Source organism: Panthera uncia, chromosome D1, assembly GCF_023721935.1.
Source record: "Panthera uncia isolate 11264 chromosome D1, Puncia_PCG_1.0, whole genome shotgun sequence".
NCBI lineage: Eukaryota > Metazoa > Chordata > Mammalia > Carnivora > Felidae > Panthera > Panthera uncia.
Window position 1 is genome coordinate 101,409,246 of NC_064808.1, and position 17,388 is coordinate 101,426,633.

The 17,388-nt window shown below is 40.8% G+C and overlaps 3 protein-coding genes and 1 pseudogene across 7 annotated transcripts; 2 read left to right on the plus strand and 2 right to left on the minus strand.

Annotated features, from left to right (window-relative positions):
• The first annotated feature begins 35 nt into the window (after positions 1-35).
• TIMM8B (translocase of inner mitochondrial membrane 8 homolog B) lies at positions 36-1,929 on the plus strand. Its single transcript, XM_049613469.1, has 2 exons — positions 36-157; positions 1,533-1,929. Exons 1-2 carry the CDS (start codon positions 74-76, stop codon positions 1,698-1,700), a joined length of 252 nt encoding a protein of 83 aa, XP_049469426.1. The 5' UTR covers positions 36-73; the 3' UTR covers positions 1,701-1,929.
• On the minus strand, positions 1,841-10,975 carry NKAPD1 (NKAP domain containing 1). Of its 4 annotated transcripts, XM_049613233.1 has the most exons (7): positions 10,899-10,952; positions 10,341-10,370; positions 9,638-9,714; positions 8,537-8,637; positions 6,811-6,960; positions 5,250-5,303; positions 1,841-4,554 (listed from the first exon to the last, which is right to left on the minus strand). In XM_049613233.1, the coding sequence occupies exons 3-7, from the start codon at positions 9,704-9,706 to the stop codon at positions 4,047-4,049; spliced, it is 882 nt and encodes a 293-aa protein (XP_049469190.1). In that variant the 5' UTR covers positions 9,707-9,714; positions 10,341-10,370; positions 10,899-10,952; the 3' UTR covers positions 1,841-4,046. The 4 variants fall into 4 exon arrangements, with proteins under 4 accessions (XP_049469190.1, XP_049469198.1, XP_049469206.1 ...); XM_049613241.1 differs by lacking the exon at positions 10,341-10,370 and having other exon boundaries at positions 10,899-10,975; XM_049613249.1 differs by lacking the exon at positions 10,899-10,952 and having other exon boundaries at positions 1,841-4,551; positions 10,341-10,596.
• A 66-nt stretch (positions 10,976-11,041) lies between these two features.
• Positions 11,042-16,157, plus strand: PIH1D2 (PIH1 domain containing 2). 2 transcript variants are annotated; one of them, XM_049613215.1, is made up of 6 exons: positions 11,042-11,270; positions 12,049-12,267; positions 13,378-13,501; positions 13,869-14,114; positions 14,449-14,708; positions 15,791-16,157. In XM_049613215.1, exons 2-6 carry the CDS (start codon positions 12,091-12,093, stop codon positions 15,923-15,925), a joined length of 942 nt encoding a protein of 313 aa, XP_049469172.1. In that variant the 5' UTR covers positions 11,042-11,270; positions 12,049-12,090; the 3' UTR covers positions 15,926-16,157. The 2 variants fall into 2 exon arrangements, with proteins under 2 accessions (XP_049469172.1, XP_049469163.1); XM_049613206.1 differs by having other exon boundaries at positions 11,187-11,270; positions 12,065-12,267.
• LOC125909901 (60S ribosomal protein L23a-like) lies at positions 12,736-13,330 on the minus strand (annotated as a pseudogene).
• Positions 16,158-17,388: the final 1,231 nt, after the last annotated feature.

Here is a 17,388-nt window from a genome sequence, read left to right on the forward strand (position 1 = left end):
GTCGGGAGCTGGCGCGCGTCCGCCGCGCATGCGCACACACGCTCGTAGGAAGGCCGGGAGTTCGAGGTGGACGATGGCGGAGCTGGGTGAGGCGGACGAAGCGGAGTTGCAGCGCCTGGTGGCAGCCGAACAACAGAAAGCGCAGTTCACGGCACAGGTGCGAGGACAAGGACCGCGGTGGAGAGAAAGGAGGCTGAGGCTCAGGTTGACTTTTCAGGCTCTTTACTCAGCCCGCGAAGTGACTGCCGCTAGAAAAAAACTAGCAGAGCTCTGCCACCTCGCTACGGGGAGGCTGCCCAATGCTCGTTCTTGCTGCGCCCGGTTCTTCTCGGAAAAGAAATGAGCATGGCCCTCCAGGCCCTGGTGACCAGTAGTGCTCGGGTGCCTATTCGGCAAACCCGGCGTGGGGGAAAGAGAAAGTGTAAAGCAGAGGAGAAAGGTTCGGGCGACGCCAAGGTCACCGGAAACTAGTTTGGCGGCGAGCTCTCTGGGCTTGGCATTCGGAAGGTCTGGGTTCTGATCCTGCCTCTGCCCCTTACAGGCCACGTACCTCTAGGCAAGACACCCACCCATATGGGTCCTGGTTTTGCAGTCAGTCGCCTGCTGTCTCACTGGATTGTAGAGACCATATACGATAATGTATTTGAAAACGACAAAATAGTAGGACATTAATGGAGAAAAGTGGACTCTGAAGTAGTCCGTGTGGACTGTAGTTTAGAACAAGTGTTTTGGAGCCCTTTCGCCACCGTTTGAAACCCGGCCTGGTCGCTTACTAGCAGCAGGACCACTCCCAGTATGGCTTGTTGCTTAACCACGTCTCAGACTGAGAGGACAGTCACACTTTAGGACCGCAGACAGTATTGACTGAGTACTCAGCATCCCAAAAAGGACGCCCTCAGTAAATGGTTAAAGAACTGCTCTGTAAGGGATAGATTTGGAGTGAGATGAATGCAGTGGTTTGGGGGACATTCATTGGTACCATACCTTCCCAGCTTATACTCGAGCTAATTGGGAAGATAAAAGATACTCACCCTGCCTGAAAATTTACAATCTGATTAAGGACTTAACACAGTTGTAAAAAATAGACCGTGGCCTTCAAGGAGGTAAAAATTTGAACTGTGTTGAAGAATGGGAAAAATCTTTAGGGGGGGCATTCCAGGAATATTAAGGGTCGAGTATGCTATGCATGTACTTCATGGAAGCACAACAGGTTAGTGGTTAAATAAGGGAGTGCCCTGAGTGGCTGAGAGGAACTGATGCATTAAGCAAACACAGGGGTGACATGACGGAGAGTAATTTTTAATCACTAAAGAGAAAAACAGAAATGGGGAGGATAAAGGATTATTGCAACATAAGGACAAGGATCTGGGCCATACTGGTGACAAGTTATGAAGTGAGGAAAGAGGAGAGCCCATGGTTTGTTGATTGAATGATTCCATCAGGTGATAGAAAATGAGAAGAATGGGAAGGAAATAAAGTTGGCAGAGTTAGACCTATATGCAGACATCAATGGCTATTTTCTTTCTTCTTAGGTGCATCACTTCATGGAGCTATGCTGGGATAAATGTGTGGAGAAGCCAGGGAATCGCCTAGACTCTCGCACTGAAAACTGCCTCTCCAGCTGTGTGGACCGCTTCATTGACACTACTCTTGCTATCACCAGTCGCTTTGCCCAGATTGTACAGAAAGGAGGGCAATAGGCCATCCCTTGGGAGAATGACAGAAGAAACAAAGGACTTGTTAGAGCAGATTGATGGGCCACTGGGGGAAGGTCGTCAGCCCATTGTCAGGTGAACTTGAGGCTGTTACCAAGCCTGTTGGTGCTAAAAAGTCACAGATCAAATGTTCAAAAAGTGAAATTTATTTATTTGGAATTCAGAAATTCCATGTTGTATCACAACAATTACTCAATAAATGTGAATTCTCCAACTCTTTTTTTTTAACCCCATTCTAGGATTTAATATAGAGATCTCTGATGGGCAGGAACACTAGAAACAAGTGTGTTCCAAGACCAGTAGTGCAAATGAGAGATCTTGGGTTTTGAAGGGCCATCCTAAACCACTAATTAAGGGGGCTAGAAGAACCATCAAAACCTTAGCCTAAGGTATAGAAGAGAAATTGGGGTTGAGAAGGGTGAAGAACAGAAAACAGCTTTATTGCTTATACATGACCAAGAAAAGGTAAACATGGCAAAAAAAAAAAAAAAAAACAAAAAAACAAAACAGGCAAGATGTGTATTCTTGGGATAGAAATAGGCCTGCTAGTATGGGAGAAAGGGAAGGTCAAGCCCAAAACAGAACCAACTTCCTGGAGATGCCTTGTTCCACTGGCCCATCTTCCTGAGTCTGTGCTAAAATCAATACTTTTACAGCACAGAAACAATGCTTCAAAAAAATACGTGAAGACTCCTTCCAACAAAGATTTCACTTACTTCAAGAACAAAACAATTGCTTTAGGTTAAGAGGTAGTAATTACAGACGTCCTGCCCTCCCACCCATGGGCCCCCACTAATCCCAAAGGTAAAAATATACGCCATGGAACAATGACAGTTGAGTACCAAAGTATTAATATTTCAAGTAAATATCCTCAAAGGTAGCACCTGCTTATAATCAAGGGATGAGAACCTCTAGCCAACCATGTATTTTGTGACTAAGCACTTTATTAGAAATCTGTTCTGGAAAGAACAAATTTAGTAGTTAGAACCACAAAGTATTACCACCTCATGGAATGTTGTTATAGTTCTATTCTATTGCTGGTGTCTTAGACTGTCATGCTACCATTAAGTATTTCTGTATTCTACATGGGGAAGGTAAGGCCAGGAAGGTTAACTTACCTGTTCAGACCTCATAACTAGTTAGTGGCAGAACCAAGACCAAAAGTCTGGGTTTTCAAGTTTTCTACTCAGCCGATGAATTGACAACCAGGAAAAACAATGTCATTTGACATTCCGTGATAATGAAAAAACTCACCTGTGTTCTACCAGCCTTTTTTCAGTGATATTTTGTTTTTTTTAAGAATTAACAGTAGGGATCACAGTATAGAGCAAAGGGAAATAATACGGTCTCTGCTTGGTGCTTTAATCAGAAGGCTGACTGGGAAGAAGTGGGTGCATCCCTGAGAAGCCTGTTTCATTTTGGAAATGATTCAACATAACTTCAGGGAAAATCTAAAGTTCATTAATAGATTTAGAAATGAACAAGGAAGATAACATTTAAATGGCAGTTGCAACCCTGAATCCTGTTCAGAGCACCATTAAACAGCATGACCAATTCCTAACTTTATCCCATTTGGTTGAGGATTAAGACAACCGAAGAAAGAATTTTGAACACAAGGCCATTTAGGCAATAGACAACAAAGGAAGTACAAAACCATTTACTATCCAATTACCATGTTTAGGGGTATACTGAGTGTAGCCACAGACCCTGTCCAGCAGAGAAATTTGACCAAAAAACCCTAGTCTCATAACAGCGGTCTATGGATGTTAATGAAGGAAAAATATCTTGTTCTTATACACTTTTTCTCATTAAATAAACTGGACCATATCTAAGGGGCCAAATACAGAAAGATCAAAGCACCAAGGCTGAAGACACAAAAAGTTAAGTCCTGGCACCTGCTATATAAAGATAGCAACACGATGTTCCCTTACAGCATTCTATACAGCACCGGTTCCAATCCACCTCTCGATCCCAACCCTTGCCCTTCCCCAGATTCAACATTCCAATTGGTGTACCCGGGTCATTATTGGGTTCAGCTTTCTGGGTCCTTTAATTTGCTGTATATGCACTCTACCCTAAATGTGATTAATTGCAAAAAATAATCTCTTCGAGAAAACTTCATAACAAAATACCAGATTCCCTATTAACAGTAAGAGGATCAAGTTTAACAGGCCAAAACAAGACAAGTCTGTCAGAACATATATAGATGGCACAGGACAGCTCTGACCTCAGGGCCCCTGTGCTGGGCAATAGAGTCACTGGCAAAACCCCAAGGTGACAGAGCTGCAAGTAACCAGTCAGATGGGCAAATGAAGAATGTTTCTTTCTCATTTAGTCATCCTCTGAACTCTCTGCAGACCTTTCATCTGTAGCCACTTTCCAATTTGTGCGTTTGTTTGTCCTCTCCTGTATTTCATTGTTAACTACAGGGATATGGACTTTTTTCTCTCTCTTTTTCCTTTTGGTTTTCTTAGTGTCTCTTTCCTCGCCTTCCTCAGAACTGCTGGATGCGGAATCATCGGACTGGGAAGTATCACTTTCTGCATCCAAGAATAAAGCAGGTTTCTTGAGCGACTTTTTCCTGGATTTTTTCTTGCGCTTATGTGGCTGTTTCCTTTTCCCGGTACTAGAAGCCCCAGTTTCTTCTGAAAACTCGCTTGAGGAATCTGCTGTTACATCTGTGGCTTCCTTTTTGCTTTTCTTCTGTTTTTTGTGTGACTTTTTTTTCTGCTTTTTTTTGTGGGATTTCTTTGACTTCTTGTGTTTGTGAGACTCGTGGGTAGATGATTTTACTTGGGGAGATGTTTTTTTTCCATTGGTAATATCTTGCTGGTCACTACTAATAAAAAAGAGAAACTGCTTTACTATAGGAAATAAAAAGTCTATTAATATTTTAGTATTCTACACTCTAGATAGAAAGTTGGGGTTAACATCTGAATTTTAAATACGAGCTTTGACGTAGGGTTACTATGAGACTATCACTCTTTTTGTTCTCTCATTTTGTTTTCTTAAAGATAAATTCTCATCTGTCACCTTGAGTTACTGTATGGAATACTATGTAGAAGAACCTAAATGCTATGTATATGCAGAACATCAATCAGGAAACGGCAAAATATCAAGTATCTCCAAACTAAATTGCCTATTATTTTCTGGTTACATTTTTAATGGCAAATGTTATCTCCTTTATAAAATTAGGAACCCACGGCACCTGGGTGGCTCAGCTGGTTAAGCATCCGACTTGGTTCAGGTCATGATCTCACAGTCCATGAGTTCAAGCCCCGAGTCGGGCTCTGTGCGGACAGCTCAGAGCCTGGAGCCTGCTTCAGATTCTGTGTCTCCCTCTCTCTCTACCCTTCCCCTGCTAATGCTCTCTCTGTCTCAAAAATAAATAAAAAACATTTTTTAAAATAAATAAATAAATAAATAAATAAATAAAATTAGGAACCCAATTTATAGTTCAGATTTGGAATTGTATTACTTGGTATTGGTTCACTTGGTTTCTAACTTTTTTTTCAGTAAGCCTATTTGCCTTACCTGTCTGTTTCAAATTCTTCAGGGTATAACTCTTTGTAACCGCTGTGACCCCATCTGTAAGATGACACAGATATTATATGTTATTATTAAGGTAATACATACATTTAAGTTAAAAAAAAATTAGACGGACTTACGAGTGCACGCATACACAGACAGGCATACAGAATAAAGAAAACACCATAGAGCCAACCCCATCTTCAAGCTCAGTAACTTAACTGGCTACATTTTCTGTACTGCACACTATCATTTTAGACACAAAGGATTCTTTTGTCCATTTGTAAGAGAACTTGCCATTCTCAAGAACTCTTCTACTCTGCTCTTTAGCTGTGAAATACTTCTCCAAAAACAACTCTTAACATAATGCTGTCTATACTGGGACAATTGTTTTTTACAGAGCAATTTTACTAAGATGTAATTCCTATACCATAAAATTCACTCTTTTGAAGTGTACAAGTCAGTGGCTTTTAGTATATTCAGAGTTGTGCAACCGTCACCACTATCTAATTTCAGAACACTCTCATCACCCAAAAAGGAACTCCATCCTCTAGCACTAACTCTCCATTCCTCCCTCTCCTGTAGCCCATGGCAACCACGAATCTACTTTCTGTCTCTATGGATTTGCCGATTCTGGACATACCATATAAATAGAATCATGTAATAAGTGGCCTTTTGTGTCTGGTTTTTTCCACCTGTTTCCAAGCTTCATCCATGTTACAGTATATCAGTACTTTATTCCTTTCACCCTCAAAGAACATCACATTAGTCCCCCCCTTATCTTCGGTTTTGCTTTCTGGAAGCAGATCGCCCTCCTTCTGTCATATTGTCAGAGGTCAGCAGCAGCCTAACGCTACATCAAAATGCCTACATCATTCCCCTCACTTCATCTCATCACACAGGCATTTTATCATCTCACATCATCACAAGAAGAAGTATTAATAAAATATTTGAGAAACCACATTCACATAAATTTTATTACAGTATATTGTTACAATTGTTCTATTTTTAGTTATTGTAAAGCTCTTACTGTCTCCAATTTAGAAATTAAACTTCATCAGGGGCACCTAGGTGGCTCAGTCGGTTAAGCATCCGACTTCAGCTCAGGTCATGATCTCATGGTTTGTGAGTTTGAGCCTGGGGTAGGGCTCTCTGCTGTCAGCACAGAGCCCATTTCAGATCCTCTGCCCTGCCTCTCTGCCCCTCCCCTGCTCGTGCTCACTCTCTCTCTCAAAAATAAATATTTAAAAACTAGAAAAAGAAATTAACTTTATCATAAGTATGTATGTATAGGAAAAAACATAGATATATAGGGTTCAGTACTACTCACGGTTTTAGGCAACCATTGGGGGTCTTAGAACATATCCTCATGGATAAGGGTGGGGACTACTGTACCACATTTTGTTTATCCCTTCATCAGTTGACAGACATTTGGGTTTCCACTTTGGGGCCATTATAATTATGCTATGAACATTTGTGTGCAAGTTTTTGTAGGGATAATTGATTTTTAAAAGTATATACTCTCAAGCCAGATATCATTAATGGTCACAAGAATTTAGTTACAAACCTGTCTGGCATATTAGCTTCATAATCATATAACTTCTTATTCCAGGATTTAGCCTTAAGAAAGTCATCTTCCAGTGCCCCAGAAATTTCAGTCTTTGGCCTCCAATAGTCTCTTTGACTTTCTTCATCAAAACCATCACTACGCATCCGGCTATAAGGAAAAACAGAAGAACTTTTATATTTGGAAGCAATCTGCAAGGTTCCTTTATGGAATGTCATACACAAAACCCACTGAACAAGCTAAGGGGAAAACAACCACCTGATAACTAGTATTAAAAAAAAAAAAAAATGTAAAAAGTCATGATCTGTTCTACTGTCTAAGTCTGTACACTTATCCAGGGAAAATCTGACCATTACTACCCATCCTATTGCAGAATACAGACAAAAATGACTTATGGACTATGGCACGCTGTAGCTCGCTCACTGATTCTCAAGTAGGAGGGCATGCAAAGAAGGATGCTGAGAATAATCACAGCTGGTGACAATTTCCAACTACTCTGGAGATTTCAGAATCTCCAGGAAAGGTTTTCCCTTCCTCGAAAACCAGCAACCTTCTGCACTGAGGTCATAGTAACAGTAGGAACAAGGCCTAACCCATGAGGATGCTGGGGTAGAAAAACAGTTGAGAACCACTGACACAGCCTGTGCTTACAAGGTCCACTAACAAGTCACTCTGCAAGCTAACTGATTATCAAAAATGTTTAAGGGCCGCCTATATGCTAGGCACAGTTCTAGCTGCTAGGAATGTAATAGCAAATGAGACAATCAGAATCCTGCCCCTAAAGAGATTATGATTTAAAGATTTATTAGACCATGACAGGTATTAATAATTCACTCTAAAAATAGTATTTTGTTCCTGGAAATGCCTCTTGGAATTGAACAAGCAATACAAGACAAACCATCATCTGCACTAACTTCTAAATTCTCAAAGGACCATCTTTAGAAAGGAAACATTTTATCTGCAAATATCTGCAAAGATATTTATTTTTATATTGAGACCATGCCTTCTTTACCTTGGAGACCCCAAATACTTTCTTGTTTAAAGCCCTTCACATACAGCCAATCCTGAGTTGTATGTACTCCAAAGCCTGAGTACTCCACAGGCACACTCACTCTCCTTAAATATCTCATATATTGTTTCCCTGGGTGGGTTTAGAAATTAGCATTATTAGTATAGTCATTTTTCATATACACAGCTCTACACTAACAGGCATATGAAGCCCAAGAGATGTTCCCAATACTCAGACATTCCTATACCTCCATAGATAAGACAGCTAAGCCTGTATTATCCTTTATACTCAACAGTGAAACTATTTAGAAGGTAATGTGAAAGGCTGTGTGACTTGGTGAACACAACAAGGAGATGGGGTAAAGAAAAGGCTCACAGAGAATCTAAGACTAACAGAGGAAAGGAGCGAATGATAGCTTAAGTGACTGTAAGTTACCAACAGTAAATCTTAAAAGCCACCAAGCAAGGTCAGAATACACAAAATCCTTAACTTTTAAAGTTGTTCAAGGTAGAATTTTGGAATTCAGTACCAAGAATTAAGCCATATGTATCATAGCCACTATCTTTATGCGTGGGTCTAGATTTATGAAAGAAGGAAGGCTTAAAGATTCACAGAACTGAACTCATCTATCTTTAGTGTACTAAAATGCTTTTACGTGAAAGTTAATGGTTCTAAAGAAGATCAGAATTATTTTGGTTCTTAGAGCTGCAATTTCACCTTGAACTACTGGGTAACATTTTCCTTTTGGTTCCCCGGTAGGCATCTTCCATCTGTTTCTCCAGTTCTCTTATTTTCCACATATCTGATTCCTCCTGAATCTACATTTTTTTTAAAGAAAAGAAATACAAATAAATGACTAAAAATAACATTTTACATCAAAGAAAAGTAACTGACAAAACACTCTGCACTAATTATTGCATTACAGATTGGGTTATAACCAGGAACCTGGGAAACAAATTCAGGATTTCTAGAGTGGCTAAATAATCCGACCCAGTGAATCTCAAATGTTCTGCAGCCACACGAGAACTTTTTAACCCTGCACAGACACACCTATCACCTTACTAATTTTGCAATTATGCTGCAATTATCAAATGATAATCCTTTCTGTTTCAATTAGTCACCAAGTTCTTGGGATTCTATCTCCTAAATTCCTCTTCATCCCTGTTCACTGTCACTTCAGTCACTGTTTTCATGCGAACCGCTCATCATCTCTCACCAGTAGCACTGCAGTTGACTAACTGGTGTCTCTATTATTTCACTCCATCTGATCTATCCCCTACCCAGCTAACTAATCATCTAAGATACAAATACAAATTAAAGACTTTGATGGTTTCTTTATTATTTAGAGGAAAAAGCGTCACAAGCCAACTCTAACTTACCATTCAAGCTTTATCTTCCCTCACTACCCAGTGGCCCCACACCCCCCACTCCCTACTTTCTGAATGCACAGTTTATTGCCAAGCCCCAAGTGCTTCATGCTCCTTTTTGTTGCCATGTGAGTACATGATGTTCCTTCTGTCTGGAATGATCTTTTACACATGGTAAAGTTTAACCTGTTAAATGAGAACTAATTCAAATATCATCAGCAGCTCAAATGCCACCCATTCTGTGAAGCCTTTCCTTATTTCCCAAGGCAGATTTCATTATTCATTCCTCAGTGCACTGAAGCACTTTGTGTATGTCTCTATTACAGTACTTATCAAATTGATTATAATTACCGATTTTATTCACCTTTGTATCTCCAAACTGCCAAAATAATGCTTGGCACACTGTATGCCTTCAATAAATGTTGAGGAATAACCAGATTGTACCTCTTACCTTATTGTGAGCATCTGTATGCCGGATGACATTCCTCAGGAGGACTTTCCCCAGTGGAACCCGGGACATTCTTCAATCTGAAATTAATCAAGATATAACACTTAATAAAAATAATTTCCTTTATTACCTTCTCTTTTATTACAATGTTATAAGGAAGCACGAGGTAAAGAAAAGATCACTGAACAAGAAGTCAGAAGTCCTAAGGGGTAGTTTTCCCTTTACCATTAAAAGAAGAAAAATGTCTGACCACACTAATATGAAGATGAATGTAACTGAGATAAATGTACGTCGAAGTTCTTTCAAACTGCACAAAGTTAGTGCTTTCAAGAGCACCATTTTATTTAATCTTCAACACAATCCCATGTTTTATATGAGGCAAACATCTTCATTCTTATTTTGTAGGTGAAATTCCCTTAAGCCATAACTTGCCCCAGGCCAGATTGCCCAAGGCAAACCAGGTCCAGATTAGAAATCAACTCTGGAACCCCAAAATCAGTTCGTCATGAAGCAAATATCTAGATTTGAGACTATCAGGGACCAGCAAATGTCAACATTTGACATCAAATGCAGAGAGGCCCTAAATTTCTCCACTCGGGAGAATTTTACTTTCTAATTTGTACAGAAGCCTCCAAAATACAGATGACAAGGGTATCCAGTGTGTAGCTAGCAGCGGTTTTGTGCAACCACCCCACCGCTCACTCACCCCTCGATCCTGAGGAAATCAGGCATCTTGCTAGTGTGAGACGAAGAACCACTCCATTACAAGATCTCCTCCGACCCAGGAAGCCAAGGAGTCAGGGCTCAAAGGCAGCTCTGCAGCTTCACCCGAGTCCTTCGTGAAAACGCAGCCTTCCCACCGGTTATTCTGCCCTCACCCGCGGCCCAGGCCACCGCTGCCTTGCCCCCAGCCCAGACCGACAGGAAGATCTCTTTCCGGACTGAGGCCGGAGTCTGCGCCGGCGCGGAATCCGGAGGGCCGGGTAGACGGGGCATTCCCCGCTCACGCTCCTCTGGGACGGACCCGGGGGTTGGGCTTCGCTCTCCCGAAAGGATGGGGAGGCTCTGGACGGGTACAATCCTCGACTGGGCCCCAAGAAATACCTAGAGTGCCCGAAGGGGGGGGTGAAGCTTCCAAAGGGAAGTCAGAGAAAATACCCCCATCTCTGTCACCGGGATCCCTGCCCCCCAGCGGCCACGGAGCTCCCGGTAACCTTCCCTCCAAACGCCCTCCCCATACAGACACACACAAACACACCCATACCGTGCGCCGCAGCCTCGCGTGGCGGGGATTTGGGGAGGGGGGAGGGGGAGGTCTGGGAGACAAGGGAGCGGACTTCCCTTCCAGGCCGGAAGTCGTGCTCCTGAGAAACTCTTCCCACCAACAGGAGACGCGGAGACTCCCACAAGGAGAGTTTCCAGGATCCTCTAGAGATCGAAAGGTGCGGAAGGGAGGCGGGCGCCTTCCTGGAAAAGAAGTGGGTCAGGCTCAACTGAAAAGCAAGAAGGAGGAGATTCCGGAACTAGATGTAAAAGTCCTTTCTGCCTGGAGCTTTCCGGACCCAATTAGATGTTGGACCCGGTCTGGTTACCCTGGTAACAGGTGTCGCTGTTTGTCAAGGAACCGAGAGAGGAGGTGGGTTCGCCGACCTCTGGAGTGATTGTCCTTTAGTTAAGCTTCCCATTTAGTTTAACCCTACTAAAAAAAGAAAAAAAAAATAGTTTAACCCTACTATAGTATTCGGAGAACCCAAACCTCCTCTTTGCCTCATTCTGTGGCTGCTGTGGGACGCCTCTCCAGTGGGGAAGGAGGGCAAGGGAGGTTATCTCTAGACACAGATGGTGTATTATTACTCTCATACAGTGTTAACGAAGTGTCCCAGTTTCTCCATATTAATTAATTCTCACAATAACCTATGACATAGGTATTACCGTCTTCATTTTGAGAATTAACTGATGTGTATAACCTAATTGATCAGGGTCACACACCTAAGTTAAGTGATAAAGCTAAAATGGGATCTAGGCATTCCGGCTCCAGCTTTGTGTAAGCTGGAGGAAGCTATGAGGATGTCTCCTGTGGCCCTCACCCCACACACACCTCTGGCAGTTTCAGGACTGGATAGGCACCGGTCAGCCAAAACCCAGGTATTGGAACAAGAAAATCACCCGTAATCCAGACTTTCAATGACTCCCCTCAGCACTTGAGAGGGTCTAGGCAGAGGTAAGGACTTGATATCTGAGACGACAACCTGAGAACTTTAAGAAGGGGTGCTAGATAATTAGAGAATAAGGAAAAGTGGTGCTGATCCACAATTTGTTAGACACAGGTGCTGACTTCACCCAAACAAGACCTGTTCTTCCTTCTCCAAAAGAAGAAATGAATCACTAGTTACACAGACCTTTTTCCCCTTAAGTCATATCTTTCCACAGACTTAAGAGGCCTATTCACCTCAATCATGGAGTCTTCCTCAAAGGGTCTGCTCACCCAAGTTACTCAGTTCTGGAACCTCCTAGACGATCTGGCTGAAAGCAACCCTGAGGGCTACGAGAAGTTTATTCAACAGCAGCTGAAAGAAGGGGAACAGCTCTGTGCCGCCCCAGAACCATGGCTCTGTCTACAAACCAGGATCCTGGTATGTAGAGTTGGTTCCCAGGGATGGGAGGTCTTGACTGAAATAATCCTGGAATAATCAGAGAATAACTTACCTTTAGCTACTGCAGCTTTAAGAAAACTCGAGGGAAACTACCACCTAAATGGAGAGTGAAACAGTGTGGAGGATCATGCTGAAGGAGTAAGAATGGGAAGTTCCCACTGGATACATTTTGGAGATCTCACAATAAGCCATCTTCTACTAGAATAAAAAAAAAGTAAAATGATTTAACAGAGAATCATAGAGTGGGAGGTTTTTCACCTAAAAAGAACTTAGTTGGCTGAGAGGTAAGGAAGTGGTGAAATAAGGTCAAATTCACCTGGAATAGCTGCTTGGATCAGTGCCCCCTCCTTCCTCCCAGTTCCTCTGGCAGTGGCAGCTGTATATCGAAGGAAAGTCAGTAGCTTGGAGGAAATCAGGTAACAGGACAATTTCTCAGACACAGTTTTGTTTTATTTTTTTATGGTGACAAATTTAGATTTAGCTAGCTGGACTCAGTTTAGATGATCCCAATTTTGTTGGCAGCATCCAAAGCATCATAGTCAGGAGCCGGTCGAACATATGCTTTCTTTTCTCCATCCGGCCTGATCAGAGTGTTGACCTTGGCCACGTCAGTGTCATAGAGCTTCTTCACAGCCTGTTTGATCTGGTGCTTGTTGGCCTTGACATCCCCAACCAACACAAGTGTGTTGTTTTCTATTTTCTTCATGGCTGGCTCCGTAGTCACGGGGAAAGACTGGTCAAGCTTGTTTCTCCTGGGGGCTCTGTTAACGAGGATATTCGGGTTGCCTTTGGAGACACGGTGTCTTGAGCCATTGGAATGTAGGTGATGTGCGGATCTCCTTTTTTTCATGCCCCTGGATGCCTTTCCGTACTGCTTTCTTGGCCTTCAAAGCCTTTACTTTGGCTTCGGCATTGGGAGGGGCAGGGGCTTCCTTCTTCGCCTTAGGTGCCATCTTCGTGAAAGGGCTCAGACACAGTTTTAATACACAGAATGGCTATTTTAGAGCATAAAATTATCTGAGTTACCTTTAGGCTATGATTTAAAAAAACAACTAGGTTTTGAGATATGAAAAATTATTTGCTTTTTAGAAACCAAAGGAAAAAATACTTTTCATCAACCTGTGTCAGTGGAAAAGGATCCCAGCTCCCCAGTCAAACACTCATCCGGTACCTCTAAGTATTGGCAGACCAGAAGATAGGTCTGAGACATCAGGTACATAGAATTATGGGAGATTAAGCATATTTTAAAAACTTTATTGGGAATAAGCATGTACCAGATTTTACTTGGTAAAAGCAGTACAAGTAAAATATTTTATTTGGTTGTAATGTAGTTAATAACTAATAAGCACTTTTATTTATATAAATGTGGTTCAATTTTTCTAATAATAATCCATATAAAATGCCCAGAAATGCCCTAATTGAAAATTTGTGTATACAGCAACTGTGTGATTACCTCTGAAAAATACAGGAATACTTTATACTTTCCAGTTTTATCAGGATTATGGCTTAATAAATTAACTGACAGTACCATTAGTGAAATGAGTTGTCTGCATTTCACACCCTCTGAATTACACACACAGATGTTTATACAGTCATCGATGTGGCCTACAATCCTGATGTTCTCCAGGCAGCAGAAAAGGACCAAGTGAAAAAAGATCAATTAATACAGATGGCCATGAAATGCATTGAGGAAAAACTCCAATTCACTCTCTCACACTCTTACAGCATTACTAACTTTAGAATAAAAGGAAGCATTCAAAGGATGAAACAAAATCTGTTGAGAATGCAAACTGACCCCACAGATTTAAGAGAGAAAATGAAAAAGGGTAAGTTAAGAAATGTAAGTGGAAAATTTAACTGATTTAAAATTGTTTTTGCATCCTGTGTACATTTTGCAAACTAGAAATCTTGATTTTAAAAGAGAAACTTAAGATAGAAAAATAGAAAGATTGGGCATTAGAAATATTAGCATGTCCTTAAAGATTTTTCAGTACTGCAAACTTTTTAACTAAGTTCTTTGGTTTAAGATTCCAAAACTAATTTAGCTTCAGCTTTATCTGTCATTTTGGCTAACACCACACACACTAAAGCTCACAGTATTTTATGTTGTTGATTAATTTTTTTTAATTTCATCTCCCCCCCCCTTTTATTTTCCTGAAGAACTAACCCTTGAACAGATAAGTAGTACTGTGAGCAATCCAGACGACTTCCAACTTTTATTGCCAAAAGATGAAGTTTCAAGCAAAACAAGGTGTCTGATAGAGGAGATTTCCAGTACAGAGAGCCAGGTAGAGATGAAGGAACCAGCCTATGAATTAAAAATTGTGGCTGATCAGAATGAGAAACCTCTGAAAATTGAAATAAAAGTTGAATTACCTGGTATTAATTCCGCATCTCTCTGTGACCTTAGTGTTTCTGAGGTAAGTCGAGTAGGTAATACTATAAATTTGTGTCAGTCAACATTTACTATAATATACTCTAGTAACAAACTGCACAATCTCAGTGGTTTACAGCAGTTTACTCAGCTTACATGTCACCTAGGCCTCTGCTCCAGGGTCTTGCACATTTCGAGATACAGGTGAAGGGGTAGGTCCCATCTGAGATATGCCATTCTCATGGAAGAAGGAAAATACAAATGGGTATTTGTAAAAATACTAGTAGTATTTGTAGTACTACTAGTAGTACTACTTGTAATACTACAAATACTAGTAGTATTTGTAAAAAATACTCATGCAATGGCTCCTAAAACTTTCTCTCAGACAGCATATATCACTTTTACTCCACATTCTGTTGGCCAAACTCAGGTCACAAGGCCAAATCCTACATCAATAGGGCTAGTGAGAATATTCTCACAGGAATTCAAATGGCAAGGATGTATAACCCTCTAACAAGAGAAATAATTGGTTGAAAATAAAACTTAGTCCTATTTCTCAGTCCTGACGTTTTAGAATTCCTGGGCTCTGTATATTCTCTTTTAATCCTACTTACAAACTGGGAAATTCTTTTCTCAGCTCATCTCTTTTTGTAGTAGCTTATTAAATGTAGCCAGTAAGACTAATGCATGCTACCAACATTCTATTTTCACACTTCTTTACCTAAAGACACAAACCAGGTACATGTTAGTTGCCTTTCAAATTATTGTGATAGTTTTACTAAGGCCTTTATCATCACTGTTAAAACCTGGATCACCGTTTTTCCTATCGCTGATAAATTTTGCTTGCTGTTTCCCGGTCAGTCACAAAGTCAATGCCACATAATCTGGGGACAGCAACAGCTGTTTTATGGCACCATAGCAGTGAACTTTTGATGTATTGAGGAGCAATAACAAATAATCCCAAAATCTCAGGGAGCTACAACAGCAACTTTACAGTTTATTGCCAAGTCACATGGCAGTAAATGGGATCCTCATTTTATGGGAAAGGTGTGAATAACTGGGAATAATCCCCAGTAACACATATTTTAACCAAGAAATCTTTTCTATTTTCATCTTTGTTATTCTTAGGATGACTTATTGATTGAGGTCCCTGAGAAGTACAGATTATATCTGAATCTTCCAGAATCTGTGGATACTGAAATGACTACAGCAAAATTTATCAAAGAGAAAGCTACATTAATCATCATAATGCCAGTGGTATAAGTCAAGAGCATCATCTGCTCTTGGGTTTTCAGTGCTACAGGCCTGTGAAGGATAGGACCTTCATTATGGGTGAAGAGGTAGTGGTTTATCTTCAATACTGGTTTCATGTTTCTTAAGAGTTCTTTTGAATGAAATGAGATTTTCTCATCAACATGTTTATACTTTTTTTCTTTTTTAACTCCCCTCACACTTGGCTAGAAGCAGAAACTATTAAAACACTATTGCTATGATATACTTGTTTTGAAGCTATTTCTAATGGTCTTAAAAGTAACAAACTTGTCATTTAGGAAAATCCTGTTTCCAAGTAAATTGTGAGAATTCTTGGTTTACTGGTTGGAATTCTGGTCTACTTGTTTTTCTGGTCTCTAGTAAATGTTTGCATCAGGAAGAAATCCCAGACTATGTAAATTTTTTATTACCAAGAACTGAAGCAGTTCCTCCAGCTATAAAGATACAGGGCCAATGTAAAAACATGTAAACCTATGCTTCTGTGAACCTCTGTACTTCTATAAAATAGCCCTGATGGTAGGAGTGCAAGCTACTCAGACCTTTTAACATCAAAAGGACTTGTCTTGGATACAGTGATGCAGTAACAGTAGCTGGGTGTTACTGCACCTAAGACGCAAAATAATCTAACCTTAAGAAAAAGGAGCTGACTTCGGGACATGTGCCTTTCTCCTAAGAAGATAATTTTAAGCGGCACCTAGGTGGCTCAGCCGGTTAAGCATCCGACTGGATTTCAGCTCAGGTCATGATCTCACGGTTCAGGAGATCTGCACTGATAATGCAGAGCCTGCTTGGGATTCTCTTTCTCCCTCTCTCTGCACCTTTGTCCCCAAATAAATAAACATAAAAAATGATTTTAAGACAGAAGTGATGTGTTTCTCAACTTCCATGCATCTGAGTTGTCAGATGGTTGTTCAACACAAAGATATCAACTTTCCAATTTATAGCCCAACAATGTTCACATCAAACTTTAAACATCCTTGATCATCTTGTATAAATACATCTTCCTTGTAAGTTTCTAGTTCAACATAAGGTCTTTAAAGTCCTCGTTAATTTTAAAGCTTTTTATTTTTTTTAAAGTATTTTTCTTAGTAATCTCTACACCCAACGTGGGGCTTGAACTCACAAGAACAAGAGTCACATGCTCTTCTGACTGAACCAGCCAGGCGCCTCTAAAGCTTTTTAACTTTACACACTAATAAAGTGTCAGGGCACCTGGGTGGCTCAGTAGGTTAAGTGTCCACCTCTTGGTTTTGGCTCAGTTCATAAGCTCAGTTTGTGTGTTCAAGCCCCATATGGGGCTCTGTGCTGACAGTGCAGAGCCTGCTTGGAAGTCTCTCTCTGTCCCCTCTGTTTCTGCCCCTCCCCTGCTCGCTCTCAAAAATAAATAAATTTAATAATAAAAACACGAATATAGTACATGTAATATAAACAGTTGATACCGTGATATTTAAAAA